The sequence below is a fragment of the Cydia strobilella genome, chromosome 11 (genome assembly GCF_947568885.1).
Source record: "Cydia strobilella chromosome 11, ilCydStro3.1, whole genome shotgun sequence".
NCBI classification, from domain to species: domain Eukaryota; kingdom Metazoa; phylum Arthropoda; class Insecta; order Lepidoptera; family Tortricidae; genus Cydia; species Cydia strobilella.
The window spans coordinates 8,047,162-8,072,539 of record NC_086051.1 but is presented as its reverse complement, the minus strand read 5'-3'; the positions used below and the strand labels follow the sequence as shown (position 1 = coordinate 8,072,539).

The following is a 25,378-nucleotide window of genomic DNA, read 5'->3' as shown; positions in this document are numbered from 1 at the left end:
TAGGAACTACTTGTAGGTCGCAACACGCAACCCGTGGTCGCCCGTGCGGCGGCCCAAGTTAGTGTCTATACAACCCAGCCCGGCTTTGGGAAGACAATCCAGGCAGCGGTGTGCCGGTTCAAGACCTCGCCGCCTTTTTTCAGTTTACCGCCTGCTTCGCATACTACAGTGAATTGTGAAAGCGCCGCTGGCGACCCATTTGCGAACCATTAGCGATAGAATTCTGCAAGACCTTAAATCCAATATTTGTTTAATGTTCTCAGGAGCCTGCTACTGGGGCTAGCGTGCAACGAGAGCGCGACGGGCGTGAAGCTGAACCTTTCCGGCGTGCTGTCTTCATCGCAGGCGGCGCACGTGCTCGAGTCCTGCATCCACGGCGTGCGCTGTCTACAGTCGCTCGACCTGTCTGACAACAGTTAGTACATCATCATCATATCAGCCATGACATCCACTGCTGGATAGACCCCGTCACAACAACACGCTACCCTCAACCAAAGTATTCCTGCAATAGCACGAATTAATAAACTAGTGGATGTGAAATGACTCCTATTTAGTATGAAAACCAGTGTCGCTAAACTCACACATTCATAGCCACGTTAAAATATGTCACACACTTACAAAATTGCTCTGATTCGTAGCAACTTTCCATACCAAAAGGTTATTACCGGTGGACATTTCTCGAACGAATATCAACTGTAGGCTACATGAGTGACGGTTTAAAATATAATGTCAAAGCTATATGACATACGACTCTTTCATTATCTCATTCATCTCACAAAAGCTCGCTCAACGTTCACCTAATACAACTACTCAACACCAGATGGCGTTATTTTATATAATTTTAAAATCACTTACTTATTACAGGCGAGAAAAGGGCTAAAAAACCAGTATAAGTAAGGTCTAATTACGCATGGTTTGTTACGGATCTCACGGTCACGTTACACTGGTGTTTTCGAGATCTCTACACGCCTGCGAGTAGCTAACCGTTGGAACTTCTTTCCATTCGACGATATAGGGAGGGGACAGTGTAATCGGAGTGTTTTATCGATATTTGTGTGTTCAGTTAGGTATTGATATTTCATTACCGTATGTTTTAACACATTTGGATGATACTTTATTTATGATTATAATATAGGTAGTGATAATCGTGATTGTATGAAAAATAATATGTAGTACAGTACAACAAATATCTAACTAGAAATTTGTTTCTTATTAATTGACCAACTAGGTGGTTAATGTGAACATTAAATATATCTTAAAGTCAAACAGATAAAATCATAGTTCTTTAAAGGTCTATTAACTCGGTATTGCTGTTATTTTGTAATCACAAATCTGCAATTACTTTCGTCTTTAACAATATATTTACTTGTAGCAGCATTTAAGGCCAATCTAGACGGGACAACCTGATTAAATTGTCAAATTAATTGTATGGTGTGAAAGCATACATGAAACTGGCTCATCGATCCCACTTGATTTGATTGTAAGATTGTGACCTATCAAATCAGGAAGGGGGGCGGCAAAATTCCAATATTTGACGCTAGTTTGCGTGGTACGGAACACTTTTTATTAATTTAGTGAGCCCGAATGTCACTAATAATTACTAAATTAGTAACTAAGTTTTAGGCGTGTGGACGCTAGATGAGATGTATGGCAATTTTATCCCCAGAAATCTTTCTCTAAGAAATGCTCCTAGCAAATGGTGCTATATTTTTGCGGAAACTCATTTTCTTGCCCAGTAGCATTGATCCATTTATTTTTAATATCGGCATCTTGTGGTAACCTACAATAATTAATAATAAAGAAATAGAAAATATAAAACGTTTATTCATGGCACATTGCATGCATTGTACGCATAAGTGCATTAAGTACCTAGTCTAATTATATTAACGATGAAAATATGATGGGTGTAAAAAACAAAAACGTATGTAAAGGAATACGAAGGTTTGAAAGGTTGCCATAAAATGACCCCGACTTAACATAGTGCTTGATGACCAGAGCTGCCATATTTACTAAGACATTGATTATCCCAAATAATAATTAGAAACGTGTCTAAAATAATAATTTATTACCGAACCAAACATCAAACTTGAAATATCGTAACTTTAACTTTATCGATATAATTATCGACATTGCACAGCATCTGAGTAGCGAAATTATTTGACATTTAGGATAGCGAATATTCCAGATAAACGTAAAGAATAGTGACAAAGGATTGTGAACTCTAAGTTCTAACTGATAAAATATAGATTTACTTAGCGAACATTCGTAAATAATGCAAAATAAACAGATTTTTCGTATTTATTGGTTTATATTTAAATAAATAACCACCGGTGATAGGAAATACCTCCACGTGAAAGATTTTTTAAACCGCTGTGATTTCTGCAGTTTAATACTGCACAATACGGCATTTTAAATTTAATTATCAATTTTTGTTAGACGAGCGTACGTACGACGTGAGTGTCATTCGAGCATGAAGTTTACACAACAACTGAGCATAGTCTGTGCATAAAGTGAGTCGGTCGCTACTAACTGTCGGATAGACGGGAACGCCCACTTGCCATCTCCATCCTACTCCGTGTGCAATAGGGACCAGGTCTTACGGTAACGGGTTACGGTCGTCGCTGAAGAACCTTTTCACGACAGCGTCCTTCAAGTTCTACGAGCAATTTAAGGGTCGGTTGCACCAAACCGTCTGTCATCGTTAAAAAGAGTTCGTTAATTTTTTTTGTATGGGAAGTCTTATCGTTCACTGCTGAATGACGTTCGTCAGCAACCGGCTCTAAGTGCCAGTTGCACCATCCGCACTTGACAGACTGATCAACATCTCCCGGCGCGCCGCTGCAGTTTACTATGAAACTTTTCATACGATAAAATTTAGCGAACTCTTTAACGATGAGTGAGTGATAAGTTATGTGAACGACTACGATTCTCTTGTTTTGTGGCGTTACTGGCGTTCGTACATATTGTGAAACCATGTAATAAATAACTAGTATGAGCAAATCAGCTTATGATCTTGAGCCCACCGTGTGACGGAGTGACATAAGTAAGCACTACAGGGTGGACACAACAATTTTGGAGAGATATTTTTCAACTTTACATTAAAATGCTTTATTCATCTGACGAAGCCTGCGTTGCGGATATAAAATTATGGTCCCTGAAAAAAAAAACCTTTATTAATGTGTAATGTCGTTTTCATAGGTATGGAATTAGAACTCTCCGGTATTGTGCGGGCAATTGGAAAGAACCACTCAATTCACCAGCTCTCGCTAAGCAGACTCACCGGAAAGAGATCATATGCGCCACCTTTAATACAGGTAACTTCATGTACTATAGCGAATATACGTTATAATAATAATGATTTATATTAGATGCGACCTTACCTCGATGCTATAAAGTTTAGGGGTTAACTGTGTTGCGATATGTATACATCGACACCAAGTGCAAATAAGTTTTTGCCTCCATCTCAACTGACTGTGTCAATACATTCATAATTTAGATGTAAAAATTAGTTAGACCAGTCACCTGAGAGCGCACTAGCGGCGTTCTCAAACATTCAAATATTCGGTTTAGTTGAAACAACCGGACAAGTGCGAGTCGGAGTCGCGTCCGTACTTTTCAGTATTTGTTGTTATAGCGGCAACGGAAATACATCATCTGTGAAAATTTCAACTGTCTAGCTATCACGGTTCATGAGTTACAGCCTGGACGGGCGGACAGTGGAGTCTTCGTAATAGCATCCCGTTTTCACCCTTTGGATACGGCATCCTAAAATTGAATGTATTTTATTTTGTTTGTTATTTATACTGCCAGGTACGGCTATCAAGACTTATGTCGGTTTTTTTGTTTTGTTTACAGGCATTAGTTCACGTTTTACAAGAACCAGACACAGCTTTAATTTCTTTGGACCTTAGTGATTGTAAATTGAAGGTATGTAATAAATATTTTGCGTTTCCATACTTGTTTTAATCCTTTTCTTTATTTGTAGAGTTCGACGGCACTAAGTGGCACTGACTCGGCACTTTATGCAGTGACGATGTACTTCCGTGTCCATACTTCACGTAAAACTTTCTGGGCGACTTAGCGTGGTCGGACTTTATACATACTTAATAGACTTGTAATGGCTATATCTTACCATCATAGATACGTCTAATCGTATCGTTCACTTATTTGGGTGATAACATGTTAGTCACACGTCTTCTCATTTGTTTAGCTATTAGAGCTAAACTAAGTTTAAGTAAGCGCCTTGCGCAGCGCGTCATCGTAACGCTTGTGGGAAGGAATGTACGAAGGTTGATATTCGGCTGGAGCCGCGCGTCTTTGGCGGTTAAAGGACAGAATAAGTATAGCTGGTCAAACAAATCTTGTCAGTAGAAAAAGGCGGCAAATTTTAAAAATGTAGGCGCGAAGGGATATCGTCCCATAGAAAATTTGAACTTCGCGCCTTTTTCTACTGACAAGATTAGCTTGACCAACTATAATAGTACTACCGTACAGAAAGGACACTTCCTACAAACCCGAAGTTTGACAGCGATTCAGGGTCGAATCATACTGTCCCTTTCTAATGTATGACACTATGTCTTTGGGCTATTTAGGGTTGTCAAAATTCAAGTCATTATCTTATCTGTGGTCGTGCACGCAAAGGGACGTCAAGTTGTGCCAAACTGCCAACTTCGGACGCATAGATTGACGAATCCAGCAACGTAAAAACTATTATAATGTATTTAAAAGGTACTTAAATACATTACGTAGCGGCCCCCTTTTTTAAATATCTATCGTTAAATTAAAATAATCACAATTATTTAGCAGTGGCGCTAGTGAGCACGTTGATGGGCTCTTAAAGTAGCTTATTGTGTGTACGTGGAAGCCCCCTGAAGTGCTGGTATTCCCCAGGGCGACCTGTACGGGCTGCTGAACGCGCTGGGCGGCGCTCGGCGACTGCGCACGCTGGACGTGGGCGGCAACCTGGCCGGCGACGCGGGCGCCCGCCTGCTGGCCAAGGCGCTGCAGTGCAACTGCACGCTGCACACGCTCTACATCGACAGGAACGCCTTCAGCCTGCAAGGTATACCAACTTATACCTTATTACCTTTGTTATCACCGTAAAAAGGATATGCGCCCTTTTTTAAGACGACAAAATCTAACGGTCAGTACACCTTGTTTTATAAAATAAATCATACCTATTTCGGACCACAACCTTAAAATTTAACATTTAGGAAACTGGGTCGTTATCGTCAATTTGAATAATTGATGCGTTGTGGTTGATGATCTGACTGTGTAGTATCAGTCGACTTGTATTGTTACTTTATGCTGGACATGGCATGCTGGTCTGATTCCAAACAGACGCATCACACAATCGCCTTGCAGCGCGACGCAGATCTGCTAAGACGCGACCGCGACGCGGCTCGTTCTGTGTGGACCCGCTTAATACTGTAGTTTTTAATTTATTTAGGTAAACAAACGGCTACTACAAATAATACTTACGTAACTAATTACTATATTGTCTACCATATGTGTGGCTCACACCGCTTACCACTAATTAGTATGTAGTTCCTCAGAATAAAGTCTCCATTAAGATCTTTGTGATTTATAATGTTCTTGTTCGGAGAAGGTCATAGTAGTGTGTTTTTTTTTTTTTTTTTATTTAGAAACAAACAGTCTCTTATATTAATAAGTTGTTACAATATAGGGTAATAGACTTATTGGTAGAAGAGCCGGCAGTAAAGTTTCGAACCAACGTGATACCGCGATGAGATGCACAATGGTTTCCCATAAAACTGATGCTAAGTCCGAATTTGATAGTCTGCCACGGCGGAACTAGCCGAAAGTACAAAAAAAATAGCCACTTCCGGTGCGAAAAAGGGGGGGTCATTTAACCCATCTGATACTGCAATAAAAGCTATGGCATCAGTTAGAAATTTACTGGTAGATACAGAAAAGCGAAATCTGCCAGTATGATTCCTGCCGGAAGTGCTTGGCATACGCTCTCAAAGGTGACCATCGGGACCCCTAAATTAACCCATCTGATACCAGCACGAAACCAATTCCAGTCGGTAGATATGAACCTTCTCTTCAGGAATATATAAGTCTGCCAGGGCGCTTTCAGCCGAAACACCTTAACATACGAGATTATGTGAGCAACATCCGTGGAACCCGTATTTTGGAATTGTACAGATTACAGACATTTTAATTATTGCAGGCTTATGATTTATTACCTAATGCTTATATTTGTATATTTTTATGCCATTAATAACATATATTTCAAATTTATTAATATACACAATATAATTTGGGCATTAATTTAATACCTGCTTACGGCTTTGTACTTCTTTGTTTGCCTTATAAAGGTGCTAACAAATTAGCTACCGATATCTTTACAGTTGATAGTACTCGGCTCCTGAAGTATATGTAAGTATGAAACATTATAGGTTTTATGATGTTATTTTGAGAAAATTGGAAAACAAATTTGCTTTGTAAAAAAAACTCTGTTAATGAGATAATTAAATGAGACCTCATTGAACAGATTCTAAAACCTCTTTTAAATATAAAACTTAACTGGCCACTTCACGCTGATAAATCAAATGATACGTTGACAATGACATTTAAGACAAACAAGCAGTTAAATACATGATGATTATTTTTTAGATATAATTATAGTTTATTTATTTTGTTCGGTAAATAAAATAAAAATTATGAGAAACTTTCTTAATTTCTATTCAAAGTTAATTGTTCTAGTGTAAAGTACCAACCACCTCGTAAAATTTCTGTAGCTAATTTGTTAGCACCTTATATATAAATAATACAATAATTTCAAATTACAATATCCTTTATTTACCAAAATGAACAAAATTATTATTATTACATACTTATTGTAAACGGGTGTAAAAAGACAGGATTTTCAACGTCAAGGACGATTTTTACCAATAATCCAAATATGAATATTTTAAATCATTTTTAGGGTTCCGTACCCAAAGGGTAAAAACGGGACCCTATTACTAAGACTCCAATAGATTATATTCTGTTTTTTATTCCGTAATCCGTAGACTAAAATGACATTTCATGTGGTACTAAGAAATGTCATGTCTTACATATGAAACGTCATTTTAGTCTACGGAATAAAAAAACAGACCTTAGTTATCTCAATTTGTAGTGTTATAAAACAACACCCTGAATGTTAAACTACGTCAGTTTTGCGTCAACGTCAAGAAATGTAGGGGAGAGGTGGGCATGACGGGATACTTAATGTTTCAAGTCCAATAAAACTGAAAATGCTATTTTTTTAAAGTTTTTGTTATTTTTATTTTTATCTTTGGTAATCAGTCTTTCATAATCAACACTTACTAGGAACTCTCTAGTTAGATAATTAAATTAAAAATAAATTAAAATGGCCAAAAGTGCCTTCTCTCCATCTTGCCCCCCAAGTATGGTAAGATGGGGAACCCCTACGGGACAAGATAAGAATGATTCATATAAATATTATATTTAGGGCCTAAACAAAACTTAAATTTTTGGCTTTTGGGTCCATCGTCTGATAACTTCTCACGAACTGTTTTACTTTTATTTCTTAAGTCGTCTGAGAGACAGAAAATGTGTTTACAGCTTACATGTACCCCATCTTCCCTTGTTAATTTTATTGTTTGTTGGGTTAATTTTATTGTTTGTAAAAATTGACACGTAAAAGTGCCCCTGTGGCCTATTTGCTGAATAAATGTTTGATGTTGATGTTGATGTTGAAGAATAAATAAATTCAAATCCGCAATTCTTCATCAGTTTATCACTTTAAAACTACGGCCGTCAAGATGTACCCCATCTTGCCCCATGTGCCTAATGAAATTCGAAAGTTTTTTGTAAAATAAACCGTACTTGAAACCAAACAAGTCCTTAGCTGTTGGCGTGATTGCTGGGCCATAGGAATAAATTAACAGTATATATGTGCTGGTGATAATAAGGAAACAAACGCAAACCAAATAAAACACAAAAACCGGCCAAGTGCGAGTCGGACTCGCGCACGTAAGGTTCCGTACCATAATACCATTTCGCAAAAAAGTCACGTTTGTTGTATGGGAACCCCACTTAAATATTTATTTTATTATGTTTTTAGAATCATTTATTCATTAATTGTGCATTACAGGTAATGAATACAGGTGTTATAAACAATTAGTTTTAGTTTTTTATAACGGCAACAGAAATACATCATCTGTGAAAATTTCATCTGTCTAGCTATCACGGTTGATGAGATACAGCCTGGTGACAGACGGACAGACAGACAGACAGACAGAAAGCGGAGTCTTAGTTATAGGGTCCCGTTTTTACCCTTTGGGTACGGAACCCTAAAAATAACAAGGAATATGGCAAAAACAGTTTTTTTGCAAATAAATAATTAACGACACCATTTGTCTAGCCGGTCACTGTGCGAACTGATTGCTATGATGGCGACGCATCGTCATGCGTTAACGGGATTCTGATGGTTGGTCAGTCGTGTCGCCATATAAAGCCGCTACCCCGTCTTACTCGTCTTGCCCCTCTCTCCCCTACATAAGAAAGTGATTGGATACACCAAATAGGTGAAAAAACGCCTCAAGCGTAAAAGAAACCACCAAAAATCATTTTATGTCGCATTACAAGCCTGATTTAGCTATGAATACTAATACCCCCTTATTCGTAAAACTTTACGAGCCTGAATTAGTTAAATTATGTTTTATCCTTTTCTTACAAATACATAAGTCAAAATGACAGACAAAGACAAACGATTCATATAGCTAATTCAATGACTATTAATCATATTAATCACATTATTTAATTTATTTTAACTTAATTTATTATGTTATTAATAACGTAATAATATACAAATATAAGCATAGAGTAATAAATTAATAAGCCTGCAGTATTTGAAATGTCCGTAATATGCACAATTCCAAAATACGGGTTATACGGGTACCACGGATGTTGCGCCACATAATCTCTTATGTCAAGGTGTTTCGGCTGAAAGCGCCCTGGCAGACTTATATATTCCTGAAGAGAAGGTTCATATCTACCGACTGGAATTGGTTTCATGCTGGTATCAGATGGGTTAATTTAGGGGTCCTGATGGTCACCTTTGAGAGCGTATGCCAAGCACTTCCGGCAGGAATCATACTGGCAGATTTCGCTTTTCTGTATCTACCAGTAAATTTCTAACTGATGCCATAGCTTTTATTGCAGTATCAGATGGGTTAAATGACCCCCCCTTTTTCGCACCGGAAGTGGCTATTTTTTTTGTACTTTCGGCTAGTTCCGCCGTGGCAGACTATCAAATTCGGACTTAGCATCAGTTTTATGGGAAACCATTGTGCATCTCATCGCGGTATCACGTTGGTTCGAAACTTTACTGCCGGCTCTCCAACCATATGGACCTACAGTTTCCTAAAAAAAAGTATGAAAACCATGTGACTTATATAAATACTAAATTAAACTAGGAATAGAAATTCCAAGTTATCAAAACAATGTTACAACAATACTCTTTCATTTTAACAAAAATAAAACAAGAATGGAAAAATAATCTTTATCTGGCAGGTCTCACAGACATCGCGACGGCGCTCCGGCGCTCGGTGTCGGTGCGGCGCGTGGAGTTCCCGGGCTGCGACGCGGCGGCGGGCGGGCGCGGCGCCAGCGAGCGCGTCGCCGCCTTGTGGCGCGAGCTACATGAGAGGTGCGAGGGCAACACATTTCAGGTTGCGGGTGGTCGCGGCCTAGACGCCAGCGGGCAAACGGGACGACCGATGGGCGATTACACATGGAACTTTATCTAATGTATGAAAGCCGGCTAGTCGCCGCCGGCGTATAGATCGCGGCCTCATCGGCATCGCGATATCGTAACAGATGTATATATATTTTTTTTTTACTTTCGGCGCGATCGGCAGTGAAATTGATCACATTTTTCATGCAGATTGGCGAACAACGCAGCACCCGCCACCACGCACACACTGCGCGCACTAGCACTAGAGCGCGCGTGGGGCGGCGGTGAAGCGGCGGCGGCGTTGGCCGCGCAGGCCGCCGCCGCGCTGCCGCCGCCGCCGCTGCCCGCCGCGCTAGAGCGCGCCTCCGCCGCCGCGCACCACCTGCTGCACCAGTACCTGCAGGTATGATCACTCACACAGACGGCGCGTTGGCCGCGCAGGCCGCCGCCGCCGCTGCCCGCCGCGCTAGAGCGCGCCGCCGCCGCGCACCACCTGCTGCACCAGTACCTGCAGGTATGATCACTCACACAGACGGCGCGTTGGCCGCGCAGGCCGCCGCCGCCGCTGCCCGCCGCGCTAGAGCGCGCCGCCGCCGCGCACCACCTGCTGCACCAGTACCTGCAGGTATGATCACTCACACAGACGGCGCGTTGGCCGCGCAGGCCGCCGCCGCCGCTGCCCGCCGCGCTAGAGCGCGCCTCCGCCGCCGCGCACCACCTGCTGCACCAGTACCTGCAGGTATGATCACTCACACAGACGGCGCGCTGGCCGCGCAGGCCGCCGCCGCGCACCACCTGCTGCACCAGTACCTGCAGGTATGATCACTCACACAGACGGCGCGCTGGCCGCGCAGGCCGCCGCCGCGCACCACCTGCTGCACCAGTACCTGCAGGTATGATCACTCACACAGACGGCGCGTTGGCCGCGCAGGCCGCCGCCGCCGCTGCCCGCCGCGCTAGAGCGCGCCTCCGCCGCCGCGCACCACCTGCTGCACCAGTACCTGCAGGTATGATCACTCACACAGACGGCGCGCTGGCCGCGCAGGCCGCCGCCGCGCACCACCTGCTGCACCAGTACCTGCAGGTATGATCACTCACACAGACGGCGCGTTGGCCGCGCAGGCCGCCGCCGCCGCTGCCCGCCGCGCTAGAGCGCGCCTCCGCCGCCGCGCACCACCTGCTGCACCAGTACCTGCAGGTATGATCACTCACACAGACGGCGCGCTGGCCGCGCAGGCCGCCGCCGCGCACCACCTGCTGCACCAGTACCTGCAGGTATGATCACTCACACAGACGGCGCGTTGGCCGCGCAGGCCGCCGCCGCCGCTGCCCGCCGCGCTAGAGCGCGCCTCCGCCGCCGCGCACCACCTGCTGCACCAGTACCTGCAGGTATGATCACTCACACAGACGGCGCGCTGGCCGCGCAGGCCGCCGCCGCGCACCACCTGCTGCACCAGTACCTGCAGGTATGATCACTCACACAGACGGCGCGTTGGCCGCGCAGGCCGCCGCCGCCGCTGCCCGCCGCGCTAGAGCGCGCCTCCGCCGCCGCGCACCACCTGCTGCACCAGTACCTGCAGGTATGATCACTCACACAGACGGCGCGCTGGCCGCGCAGGCCGCCGCCGCGCACCACCTGCTGCACCAGTACCTGCAGGTATGATCACTCACACAGACGGCGCGTTGGCCGCGCAGGCCGCCGCCGCCGCTGCCCGCCGCGCTAGAGCGCGCCTCCGCCGCCGCGCACCACCTGCTGCACCAGTACCTGCAGGTATGATCACTCACACAGACGGCGCGTTGGCCGCGCAGGCCGCCGCCGCCGCTGCCCGCCGCGCTAGAGCGCGCCTCCGCCGCCGCGCACCACCTGCTGCACCAGTACCTGCAGGTATGATCACTCACACAGACGGCGCGCTGGCCGCGCAGGCCGCCGCCGCGCACCACCTGCTGCACCAGTACCTGCAGGTATGATTCACAACAGCACCTAAACTATCATCTGACAAAGTATCAAACTGGAGGCGATGACTGAAAAAAAAAATTGTCTACGTGTCGGTGGCAGCCATTCCTCAACCCACCAACGGAGCGGCAGCTGTCTTCCACGAGGGTTCATCAATTTCATCATACCTCCCGCCTAACGCCTATCCGTTAACCACTATACGAGTTTTCGCCCGGGAGGCGTGACTGACGAAATTTTCGCTTGGCCCGCGGTCTAAAAGTGTTAATTTAACTAAATAAATATATTTTTTTATTCCTTGATTAACACTAAAAAAAATATACATCAGTGATAAACTTCAACTACCGCGCGTACCTAATAGTCTACCGATATAGCCGACGTTGCTTACCTAGAAACGCGAAAAATAAATTAGGTTTTTGTTAACCTCTCATTCGTAGATTGTGGCAGATGACAAATATACAAATTATTTATTGTTTGAATGTGAGTGGTTATAAATGGTGGTAGCATGGTAGTAGGGTTAGTATTTGGTTACATCACAATCAGCCAGAATTTGGCGTACAATACTCTTGACTCTCAATGTGCATATCATTAAAATCAATTAAAATAAAAGTATAGCAATGTCAGACTAAAAAAGAAGTATTAATAATAATAATAATAATAGAGAATGGCAAGCGCGGATCGAGCGACGTATCAGCTCGTTTAGGACTCTCATTGCAAAGCTGATCTGCTTTAGGGGGGGCAACAACCGCCCCCGAGTAATGCGCTTTGTGAACCAGGCGTTCGCGGGGACGGATGTCAGGCCCCGCGACTACATGGCCAATGTCACAGAGCGCATCGATTTTCTAAAGCAGAAAGTCTATGCATGGGCAAACCGTATTCGCCGCTACAGAAAGCGTGTGGATCGATTCCAGCAGAATCGTCTTTTTCAAAGTGACCAAAGGAAGGTGTACCGAAGGTGGGAGGAAGCCGACTCTCGTGTGTCCGACGTACGGCTACCGGATGCTACTGCCATGACTGATTTCTGGCGTAGCATCTGGTCAGTGCCTGTAGAACACACGGAGGGCGGTTGGATAGACGTTGTCGAACGTGAGAGCGAGAACATCGAACCTATGGGGGCTATCACCATCAGCCCCGATGACGTAAGTTGTGCCATCCGTACGACCCAGAACTGGAAAAGTCCTGGACCGGACGGATTGCACAACTTCTGGCTAAAATGGTTTCGATGCTCGCACGCACGGTTGGCAACGCAGTTCCAACAAGCCCTAGAGCTCGGTTCCCTCCCACCTTCCCTAACAACTGGTGTAACCTTTCTGCTCCACAAGTCCGGTAGTACCACGGAAGCAAAGAACTACAGACCCATCACATGCTTGCCTACACTTTACAAGCTCCTTACATCCATTTTGAGAGCAAAAATTAACGCGCACATTGTCGCTAACAACATTTTGGCCTCCGCTCAAAATGGATGTAGGGTTGGGTCCCGTGGTACTAAAGAGCTCCTCCTCATAGACATGACCATATGCCAGCAAGTTCGGCGGAACAGGGGGGCCCTCTCGGCCGCCTGGATTGACTATAAGAAGGCCTATGATTCGGTGCCTCACTCATGGCTGAGAAGGGTATTGGAGCTGTATAAACTTGATGCAGCTTTAATATCCTTCCTAAGTGCGTGTATGAGGCAGTGGACCACAGTCCTTCGTCAACCAGGAGGTGGAAATGACCGCCCTGGCCCGCAGGACTTAATAAGGATCGAGCGAGGAATATTTCAGGGTGACAGTCTGAGTCCCCTGTGGTTCTGCCTAGCTCTGAATCCCCTCAGCACCCTGCTGAAGGATTCAGGGTTAGGTTGCCAGCTTCGGAGAGAGGGTGAAGTCATTTCTCACCTTCTGTACATGGATGACCTCAAGCTATTTGCGCCAAATAACCAAGACTTGATGGTGCTATTGAAAACCACAGAAGTTTTCAGTACCGCCATCAGAATGGAGTTTGGTGTCGATAAGTGTGCGGTTATGCATGTACAGCTGGGGGAGGTTGTAAATTCAACAAATTTACAACTTTCTGAGACAATGTCTTTCAGATCTATCTCTGAATCAGAAATCTATAAATACCTTGGTATGTCACAGTCGTTGGGTATTGAGGGCGAGGGTATTAGACGGTCGGTGAAGGAGCGCTTTTTCAGTCGGCTCACAAAAGTCCTTAACAGTCTTTTGTCAGGAGGCAATAAAGTGCGCGCCTTCAACGCCTGGGTAATGCCCGTACTCATATACTCCTTTGGCATACTAAGGTGGACTCAGACCGAGCTGGACGCCCTGGATCGGAGGGTCCGTCTACTACTCACCACACACCGTATGCTACACCCACGCTCGTCAGTTATGAGATTGTACATCTCACGGAAGTGTGGAGGTCGAGGCTTCCTTAACGCCAAAGATCTCCACAACCGCGAGGTGTGCAATCTCAGGAATTATTTCCTTAACAACGAGTGTGGGATGCATCGTGATGTGGTGGCAGTGGACATGAACTTCACGCCGCTCTCCTTGGCAAACGAGAACTGGCACAAACCTGTGGTACAAAGTGCTGTGGGCCGCAAGGCGGTATGGGAGAGTAAGGTGCTACATGGGCGGTTCTACAAGGCCCTCACGGGACCCGATGTAGACCTGCTCGCGTCGGTGAACTGGTTACGATTCGGGGACCTCTTCGGAGAAACCGAGGGTTTTGCCTGTGCAATTGCGGACGAAGTTATGATGACGAACAACTATCGGAAATATATCCTGAAGGACGGTACGGTCGACATTTGTCGGGCATGCCGCCGTCCCGGAGAGTCACTCAGGCATATCATTTCCGGTTGTTCTCATCTTGCTAACGGCGAGTACTTGCACAGACATAATCTCGTAGCCAGGATTATTCACCAGCAGCTTGCTCTTCTATACGGCCTTGTGGACTGCGAAGTACCGTACTACAAGTATTTACCTGTGCCAGTTCTCGAGAATGGTCGTGCCACACTCTATTGGGATCGATCTATCATCACTGACAGGACTATTGTAGCCAATAAGCCTGACATTGTGATAATAGATCGATCGCAGCGCCGGGCCGTGCTCGTCGACATCACCATCCCCCATGATGAGAATCTCGTGAAAGCCGAGAAGGACAAGTCCAGTAAGTACCTAGACTTGGCTCACGAGATAACCGCCATGTGGGATGTTGATTCGACGATCATTGTCCCGATAGTCGTTTCAGCGAACGGTCTCATAGCGAAGAGTCTCGACCAACACCTTGAGAGACTCTCGCTAGGTGGTTGGATCAAGGGTCAGATGCAGAAGGCGGTGATCTTGGACACGGCGCGGATAGTCCGCCGGTTCCTCTCTCTGCGGCCCTGACCACCGGCAGCTTGGGCCCTGCCCCGCTGCTGGCGGCACCCTAGGTTAGGTTTTTTATAATTTGTTTATATGTATTTTGTATTGTTTTGTAAGTGTTTTTATATTTTACTTTTATATGCATATTATAAAAAACCTAACATAAGAAAAAGAATAAATATAGAGAATAATAATAACAGGTCAATATCATGCATACAGAAAAGTGGCAACACAAAATTTTCATAACGACTAACCAGAAACCCATAGGCCATTAAATCCTTGTAAGGAAATTGCGATGGATCGGTCACGCGCTCCGTAGACCGGACAATGTCCCTAATGAGGGATAACAGGATTACATCATTATCATCATCATCATTCGTAAAATTGCAGAGATGCAGTGAAGTGTTCGCGGCGATGGGCGGCAGCGGCGCGAGCGGCGAGCTGGTCACGCTGCAGGCCGTGCGCGACGCCATGGCGCCCTGCTCCACCACGTTACAGGACCTGCTCAAGTGAGTCATCACTGATTCATCAGCTTTAATGACTGACCGTCATGGTTTACACATTCTTGCCGACTTCATCATTTAAAGCCGTGAATTAAACGCCTCGCAGCGAAGCAATGTCGGCTAGTAGGTTTAACAGGCATGCACCGAGACAGTATTTTGCGCGCGAGATAGACTATCCGTATTTTCTAAAAAGTGACATGTAGGCTATCTCACGCGTAATGCCTCCTCTACACTATGACTCTACTACTATCATCGTTTATCATCGGCAAGTTTATCGTGCAAGCATCCACGTAATCGCTTGTACAACGCAACCACCCGGCGATTTCCTTTGATGCGTGCCCAAAACATATTTTCTTGCTTAGCCTACAGGAAAGGTTTATGTAAACCTATACATTATTATTAAGAGTCACTCGCGCCGACCCGCTACATCTAGTTCGCTGCTTCAAGTTAAACTAGCGCCTTGGGTTGGATTCACCCAGTTCACCCAATTTTCGTGTTAAGGTAAAAAACCGTGCTCAATACTGTTTGAGCAATTTAGTTGTTGTTGTTACCACGTGCGAACGGCAATGGTTCTGTGTTTAAAAACACATTTGACTTTTTAAACGCTTTAATTTTAGGTATACAATTCAATATTGTTCAATTACACAAAGGCAAATAAAATCAATTACGTGGAGTACCTAATTTAAACGCCCGGTTAACACTCTTAGGCCCCCTTGCACCATTCCACTATCTTTAACCGGTTAACCCTGGGTTAGTTAGCGGTTAAACCGATGATCAAGTGTCAAATTGTACTGGTAACCATGGTTATTTATTTATTTATCGTATGGCATTTACAGTTACTGGATTTAAATTGAATTCTAATCTAAAGATTGAGGTTTGCACTCTTCAAATACTCCATGGTAACTCCAGCTTTAACCGGTTTACCCCCCGGATTAGTGAATGGTGCACAGCAAGTGACCCTAATAGAAAAAAGACCACGAAGCGATTACGAAATAATTGCATTATCGGTGCGAGGCACTACAAATGCAAAGTGCATATTTTGCTGCTAGCTTGTAAAAGGGTTTAGTAGGCACGGTCTACAACCCTCGTTCTGAATATACGCGTGGCCTTGACCCGGTCAGACACAACTAGAAACTAGAAGCAAATGATTCTTAGTGTAAATTGTTCAATACAATTAACTAAGTGTACTTGAATATTTTTGCAGCGAGGAGTTGTTCATGGAACGTGAATTTTATTGTCGTGTGAAACCTTTGAAGAAAAAGTAATTTGAAATCGAACCAATTACCCCAGGATATATTTGGCGGCGCATAGCTGGTACTTCGTAATTATTTCTAATTGAGGGCACCCGTTTTTATGCTCACCAGTTTGCGCCACTGTAGATGTAGGTCCAGAAAAACAGATCTCAAAATTCATCTATGCTCATATTTATAAAATCCATACGTTATAATATACACAAAGGTATTTTAACGTCTAAATGTGCAATTTTTTCAACCTGTTTAATTTTGCATATATTTTAGTTGGCACTTTTTTTAAATCACTAACATTTATTGAGCTATATCTATTGTTTACCATGATTAATCAAAGATCCTCAGTTATGAATAAGGAGTGAAAATTCCCGATAAAAAAGCTTGAAACCCCCAAAACTTTTATGCATTTGACATTTTGAAAGACCTACATCTGACACTAGCGCCCCTAGCGGCGAAAATAAATGCGGTAGCCCTTAGGTAGCTTATTGTACTTCTTCGAAGTGATCGGAGATTTGGCACAATTATTAAACTAGTTTATTGACCGGGACTCTGAACCTAGGGCTTACTACATAGCTTCTTCAAAATCTCGAAGAGTAACAGAGTAACACTTGTGATTCACTCGACCGGCGATGAGACGTTAAGTAAACACAGCTCATTCACAACTTCAGTCACGATTTGTTTGCCTTCGTTACTCTTGTTTTACCGTTGTGAAATTAATAGTGCGTGTGTTTAAAATGTTTTGTTTTTTAAATATTTAATGGAGTCATAGTGCACAGCGCGTTCATATTTAAGTAGTTTTTGTAAACAAACAGAGGCTGTTTTATTATCCTTGTAATCGTCAAAAATATACTTGGTTGATCAGTTCGTAATGTATCCCAATCAGTATAATTAATATTAATCATTTTTGAAAATTTACGAAACATGGAGATTCACTGCCGGATACCTAAACCTACCTTATTCCATGTGTAGCGAGCTCTATGTATCTGGATCTGAGATCAAATATGTTCATTTTATACATTAAATATGCCTAATAACTAAGTCCGTTTTCTATAAATCTGAACGGGTTAATGATAATAATTTGCTTCGCAGTGAAGCGGTAGAGAGCCTAGCGCTATCAGCGTGTGAGGGCGTGGACAGTGCCGATAGCGACCCGGTGCCGAGCAGCGAAGCAGACATACCTGATCTCCTTACGCCGATATCACATTCAGCGGTAAGTTAACTAATACAGGATGTTTATTTAGTCACCTGCAATAATTTACGGGCTGAATATTATATAGGTCATACTGAGCAACGTTTACTATGGGACCAACCCCGAAATCACGAAAAAAACATTATATTCCCATAAAAAATGTCAGCTAGGTAGCCAAAATGTGTGAAACAGCCAATTTTTATTCCGCGATTTCGGGGTTGGTCCCACAGTAAAAGTTGCTCAGTTTGACCTAAGTATATATTTACCTGTAAAACTGTGCAAGTGTTATTTTAAACGACAAACTTTTATGAAATTACGACGTTTAAAATAACATTTGCACAGTTTGTGCTATTAAAATCGCTGCCAACTTAGCTTGGTCTGACTATAAAGTTTCTTCCTGTTAGCCTCTTTTGGGGTGGAAGACTATTATACTGTTGTACTAGCACAGGGGACGACAAACTTTTGAGAAGAGTCACCAGCCAGAGAATTCACCAGTGTTTGGAATCTTAAAGAGCCGCGACTGCTCTTTTCAGTGGCCTAAGCAAACACAAGTAATCTTTTGGGTAGCTTGAAGAGCCGCAGTTGTACTTTCAAAGAGCCGCATGCGGCTCGCGAGCCGCGGTTGCTACTGGCACCTGGACAGTTTGTATAACATCTTCCCATCCCTAAAACACTCATCTCTTGTTTACGAAATGGTGTCAAGCACATTTAGGGTAGAGGTCATTTTAAATCTCAATTATTTTAAGTACCTATAAATACATAATCAATTAATGTAAATACCTACTGTAAACAATGTACCTGAGGATGTGTTAATTTAATTCTGGCTATGGCTATTCTGGTTCTGAAATTTAGGGTGACAAATGTAACAATGTTTCCGTTTGCCGTGTACCTCACAGTGTCACCTTGCATATGGTATCAGGTTTTCTGTGGATATGACCAATCTAATATCGTTTTCGTGATTGGATCGCCTTTTATATGGGTGGCGGCTCCAGTGTGAAGATCGCCTATTTTATTAAAGAATGGTTAGAGAACCTTAGGCAGCAAAGACTCCGCGCTGCTAGACCTCCTCCCTTGGACTCTCGTCATGTTTGTGATTGCTGTGGCAGAAGATTCCGCTCTGGTATTGGACTCTTCAGTCATCGCAGACGTTGCGATAAACCTCCCCGTAACACCTGATTTTACCCGACGCTGCGTCCATCACTCAACCAAATGATAAACTTATCACTGTGATGTTTAAAATATCTAGATTACAAGCTATCGATATTCGTAAATGATGTAATAACTATGCATATCAAAATAATCTCTATTTTGTTATATCTGCTTTACATGTGCTATTTAGTTTTTATACAAAGGCCACAAATTGTTGATATTACATATTTTCACATTGTAAATTGTGTACTGGAATCTGTAATTGTGTATGTGATTATATTTAATATGGCTTTTACTAACACGCATGCTGACAGAAGTTGGATTATTTAAACTTGGTAAGTATAATTAAATTATTGTACTTTCTACTACATTTAAACGTCACCTCTATAGTGACTTGACAGACGAATTAAAAAGAGGAAAAAATCTACAGTAATCAACAGTCCAATGTCATTTTCGATAATTACTCATAAATTAAATTAATTCCATTCATGAATTCAAATACAAATTATTTATTGTTTGAATGTGAGTGGTTATAAATGGTGGCAGGGTTAGTATTTGGTTACATCACAATCAGCCAGAATTTGGCGTACAATACGCTTGACTCTCAATGTGCATGTCATTAAAACAAATTAAAATAAAAGTATAGCAATGTCAGACTAAAAAATAAGTGATTCATGAAATAAAAAGTCGCCTACGGTTATGATACATGTAGGTAAGATACTCGCAAGGCGAATATTTATAACGATTCTCGTTTTGGTTATGTATCTTTTGCTTCCCTTATTCATAAATCATAATCATAAAACTTAATAAACCTCTGTTTGATTTTGTTTCTTTCTAACAAATACAGAATGTCAAAATGACGGGAAGGGATAAAATATTATCAACCGCATTATAGGTTTGACCTTCATTTATTTAAGGCGACGTACATTAGCTATTTATGCAATAAGTGCGGAATGTGTATGATTTCCGACGAGTGGAATTTTATTCACGAGCGAGCAAAGCGAGCGAGTGTATAATGGAATACGAGTCGGAAAACATCTTTACGCACGTGTATCATACAATGTTTTACTATGCATTGTGCGAGTAAATAAAAAACGTATCATGGCAAAAAAGTTTAATTATTAAAAGGAGCGTTTTAAATCGACACGAGTTGCGAATTACCTATTCGCACGTGTATCGTACAACGTTTTACAGTACATATGGCCCTTTAAACTTTCGACATATGCACGAAAAGTGCTCTTTTCCGCACTAGTGCGAGAAAGTAGCACCATATGTACTGTAAAAAAAATTGAAAACAAAAAGCACTAGTGCGGAAAAGTAGTACTTTCCGCATGATATGGCTCCGTAGGAAACGCACTTTTCGAGCACATGCATTGTAATAGTAAATTTCGATGCTAGTGCGGAAAGTATTATTGAACCCACTTCAATGAAAGTTTTTTTTTCAAATGCATGTTATATAAGACAGAAACAATTATACATATTAAAACATTGTACTATTATTACCTAAATATCGTTATTTACGATTATTTGTGTATCGTATATTTATAAAAACAAAATGGAATGTTGCCTTTGGAAACTTAAAACATTCTTGCAGTAAGAAAATACGCCTCTTCTTTGACAGGCCTTCCGTTCCATTCAGACAACTTATTAAGAACGGTTTTTCAACATTAAAAAATAAACGTGTTATAATACTTATAATGATGAAGAGGTAAGTAATAAAATATGAAATATGCATATTTTTCGTATTCTTACATTAACAGTAGATTTTTATGTTGATTACGTTTAAAGGAAATTAATATTAACACTCATCAATAAGTAGTCATGAATTGGAACAAGTAAAAATTAAAAAAAATTGGAAAAATAAAAAGCACTAGTTCGCGAAAACCAACTTTCCGCACGCTAAACAGCCACGAAAAGTAGCACTTTTTGAGCAACTGTATTAAAATAGTTATTTACGATACAAGTGCGGAAAAGAGGAAATTCGAAACGAGTGGCGATAAATTAAAACACGACCGCAGGGAGTGTTTTAAATCGACACGAGTTGCGAATTACCTTTTCGCACGTGTATCGTACAACGTTTTACAGTACATATGGCCCTTTAAACTTTCGACATATGCACGAAAAGTGCTCTTTTACGCACTAGTGCGAGAAAGTAGCACCATATGTACTGTAAAATTATTAACCATCGAGGTCCGCTGTCGGATATGTAGATTTTTTTCTATTTATACGTTTACGACAACCGTACGTTCGAGGCGAAGAACTCATCCCATGTACATAGACTGCAACGGGATTTTAACCATGAGTGATATCAGGCAACCCCGCTGGGCTGCCGGCGGCGCGAGCGCGGCGCGCGGCGCGTGCGGCCCAAGTCCGTCGCCGAGCAGCAGTGCTCCAGCAACGAGATGCTGTCCCTGCCACCGCTGCACGGCGAGGCGGGCGACGCGCTCGCCGACCTGCCCGCCAACAAGCTGCGCCACCTCGTCAAAGGTTTGTGTTCCAAAGCCAAGAAAAATCCATATGCACAGTGTGAGATAAGGGAGAGTGTCAGTCTTGCAGCTGACGGCGAAATTATAGTACAATCTCATTCGGGTATTCGGAACGCGGGTACTGTTTTATTACTTAAGACAATAAAATAATAGCCACAGATGTATCTATAACTATTTGCTCCATGTATAAATGATTGAACATGTAAACATTATGTTTACAGGTCGGCCAAGGAGACTAAAAACTAGAGCACCATCTCGGCCTATCACGGATCAATCGCAAGACATAGACGAAGGTAATTATCGAAGTCTGAATCTGTTTTAACTTCTCTTAAAATATAAATCTCATTTTCTGCTTCCGTAAAATATTGATATTGGACACTTTCATAGAAAATCTAAATAACTTTCTAGGTTTAGACGAATTCTGGCGTACTTGCCGCACGCCGCCGGGCAGCGAGGAGGCCTCACTGTCCGCGCGCACGCCGCTCACGTCGCGCTCGCTGCACTCGCTGTCGTCGCTGGCCTCGCCCTCGCCGCTGCGCCGCTCGCCCACGCTGCCGAGGGACGACACCATGTAACGTGTACATTATACATATATCTACTAGCCGAGTCCCGGCGGCCTCACTTAAGTCTGCCATTTGTATTTTTTATTTTATTTTGTGCAATAAAGTTTAATTAAATAAATAAAACTTAGCAACCTCTAAAAAACCTCTATTCAATTTTGTCTCATACTAACAACCAGAATTATGAAAATGATTGATAGGGACAAACGATTATCGACGGACGTTTCTGCATTACACAAAATTAATTAAGCGTCTGTTTTAGAGACTAGTTAAATAGACGTACTATAGCTACATGTGTATTGTTAGGGATATGGTTATCATTATGAAATTATACTTTCAGGTACAGCGTGACATCGGGCGAAAGCACACCTGTTTTATTAGAATGCGGTTAGTTATATTATCATTAAATTAACTAGTTTCTTCTATTTCTACCTCACCTTTAAATTGCGTAATTTAACCTATTCGCCGCCACGTCAATAAAGTAATAAAGTGTCATCAACGCCATGTCAAAAATTGCATGTAAACAACCCGTAAATGTACTGACTTTATATCAAGTCAATGGCGGCGAAAAGGTTAACCAATGCGTTAGGTAGAAAGCTGAAACAATTGGTCCTTTTTTGACAGAAGTGTCGCGTTGCAAATCTTCGGATAACGTGGGCGCCAGGGCGGCGCCAACCACCCCGCCGCCGTCGCGGTCCTCGGACGACGTCAATGCTATGGGTGAGCACCTTTCCATTCAATAGCGGATAATATCATGTTTGTGATGTTCCTTAGGCTAGGCGAACTGAGCGTTGAGTTTGTATTTGTTGAGAATTCCTATATTACATTTTTATTGTTGCGTTTAGTCTAATCCAACACAAGCTAACCATTGTAGGCCAATCAGATTAGATTTTTTCGAAGAAGTAATTCCCAGCAAGCTGGAAATCGTTTTAATACCCTCGTTTATTCCCAAATGACTAATAAAATAAATCCGAGTTTGAGTAATCCGTAATTGCGTAGGTGTGCGTTTATATCTGCGAATCTGAAAGGTACCTTAATTTTAATTCGTAGTCAAAGTTGTCTTTATTTTTTGTATGATCATGTTAAAAATCCGAAAACGCCTTAATATTTTCATCAGTGTCTGATCCACCAAACCTTGCTGGTAGTGCCATTCTTATTGATGGTGGGTTCCTTCTACATCGAGTGGTTTGGCAATTTAAGGAAAATTTTCCCTTTTAAGGCTGCCAAAATTAATGCACACCTCCGTCCACAAACTTGGATTACACGCATTAAGGATCAAATGAAGGTATTAAAAGGATTTCCATCTTGCTGGGAATTAATTCCTCAAAACGCTTTTTTTGGATCTAATTTGATTGGTCTATTGCTACTATTGCTAGTTGTGTTAACGGTTGGTAAATCAATACTTAATTTACGCATTTTCACATTGACACACAAATGGTCGGTGTTTGGCTGCTTCCTGGCTTAGCAGTACGTAGTCCGTGTTACATCGGTATCTATTCTTCACAACCGCGCCATATAGGAAATCATAGGTACTTATACCTAGTAATCCGATGCTGACAAGACACTATACAGATGTAGTGCATAATTATTTTCCTTCGTATTTTCACGGAAACGTACGAACGTGTCTTGCTATTTCAGTTAGTCTCGGTACAAAATGTACTGAGGTTGACTGAAGTAGCATGGTAAATACGAACGTTCCCGAGAAAATACGATGGAAAACTATTATGCACTACATCTGTACCTACTGCCAAGCGAAGACGTGACATTGACTTATTCAACACCTAAATGATGGCAAAATTTATTTGGGTTGTTAACGATAGCTTGCCCTCTGAAATTTCCACAAACCCCGAAATCAGTTGCCGCTTTATAAACCACTTAATTATTCGAAGCATTAAAAATAGCCACTCTGGCTGCGTGGTAAGTCGAGGTATACGTCGCCATCAGATATATCGGAGCGGCCGAGATGCTCACAAATATCTGAACACGCCTCTATTGTCAAGGCGCTAGGGTGCGTGTTCAGATATTTTTGAGTGTCTCTGCCGCTCCGATATATCTGATGGCGTCTGTACCAGCCTCTAGGCCTAACGTGCTGTGGACTTCACCGCCTCGATTGCGCGAGCACTGCTTACGTGCTGAGTTAACTACTTATCTTAACGCTTTTCCTGGTAAAACAAATGCTGCAATGTGGCTGCAATGGTTGTAATTGTCAATCTCTAGGTGAAAATAAGTCCCAAGTTCTGTATCGCCGACTAGTATTTTTTAAGTGGCCAAAGGGTGATACATACAAACTTTACCAGTTCTCGAAGTCGTGCTTTTGTTTGCCTTGTCCGGTACACGTCCCAGACAATTTCGACTGTAATTTACAATTTCAAGGTTATTAATTCAGCAGCAATGCGTTTCACAGGCAAACGCATTGCTGCTGAATTTGACAAAGATATACGGAGGATTAAGATCTAACAAAACATCGTAAAACGCACGAAAATACTTTCAATTCGTCTGCAAGTTTCAATTCAGCATTGCCAAAGAAAGGTTATTCATAATATGCATGTATGTAATAAAGATGATGTTGACAGACGGTTTGGTACAACCAGGCTTAAATGTTATTCGAGCCCCTTTCCCGGGTTAGTTTAAGAAAAGGTGGCCGACTGCTCAGCTACTGTCCTTGTTATATATCACCAAGAAATAACCTACAGTTTCTATCCAACCCGTCTATCACTTGTACTCGTATACTGTGTGCGTTGGCTTGGCTGTGTGGCCGCCGCGCCGGCTACTTGTGCTTGTAATGTATAGTGTAAGTGTGGTGTGCTTAGGGAACGGGTGCGCGCGCACGCCCGGCAAGGCGCGGCCGTGGTCCGTGGCCGGCGTCAACCCGGACAACGCCGCGTGTACCACAGGTGAGACACCACCTGCCTGCCGTCCAATGGCGGGGTTGGCAACTGTCCATAGTTTGCAAAGATGGCGCCATCATAGCTTGCCCCTTTCTTTGGTTTTGTCCCATGAGATTTGGCTTAAATAGCTGGCATCCAGGCCATAATATTAAAATACAAACATACGGGTAAAACTTAGAACCTCAATTTTTTGAAGGCGGTAAAAAAATCGGCCTAGTGCGAGTCGGACTCGCGCACGAAGGGTTCCGTACCATTACGCAAAAAACGGCAAAAAAATTACGTTTGTTGTATGGGAGCCCCACTTAAATATTTATTTTATTCTGTTTTTAGTATTTGTTGTTATAGCGGC

The 25,378-nt window shown here is 42.8% G+C and overlaps 1 protein-coding gene across 7 annotated transcripts in view; it reads left to right on the top strand.

Annotated features, from left to right (window-relative positions):
• Positions 1-25,378, top strand: part of LOC134745444 (F-actin-uncapping protein LRRC16A) — a 42,043-nt gene that overhangs the window by 11,143 nt on the left and 5,522 nt on the right. For 3 of the 7 annotated variants that reach the window (XR_010128179.1, XM_063679481.1, XM_063679484.1), the window contains exons 12-26: positions 264-415; positions 3,199-3,314; positions 3,856-3,927; positions 4,891-5,062; positions 9,550-9,685; positions 9,923-10,115; positions 15,398-15,516; positions 17,847-17,967; positions 19,410-19,430; positions 21,408-21,582; positions 21,803-21,874; positions 21,990-22,152; positions 22,482-22,528; positions 22,766-22,861; positions 24,952-25,035. Coding sequence is in view for 5 of the 7 variants with exons in the window: in XM_063679481.1 (XP_063535551.1) it covers positions 264-415; positions 3,199-3,314; positions 3,856-3,927; positions 4,891-5,062; positions 9,550-9,685; positions 9,923-10,115; positions 15,398-15,516; positions 17,847-17,967; positions 19,410-19,430; positions 21,408-21,582; positions 21,803-21,874; positions 21,990-22,152; positions 22,482-22,528; positions 22,766-22,861; positions 24,952-25,035 (1,739 nt within the window). In the remaining 2 variants the exon portion in view is untranslated. The remainder of the gene's footprint in view (positions 1-263; positions 416-3,198; positions 3,315-3,855; positions 3,928-4,890; positions 5,063-9,549; positions 9,686-9,922; positions 10,116-15,397; positions 15,517-17,846; positions 17,968-19,409; positions 19,431-21,407; positions 21,583-21,802; positions 21,875-21,989; positions 22,153-22,481; positions 22,529-22,765; positions 22,862-24,951; positions 25,036-25,378) is intronic. The other 4 variants (XR_010128180.1, XM_063679486.1, XM_063679485.1 and 1 more) reach the window with 2 other exon arrangements.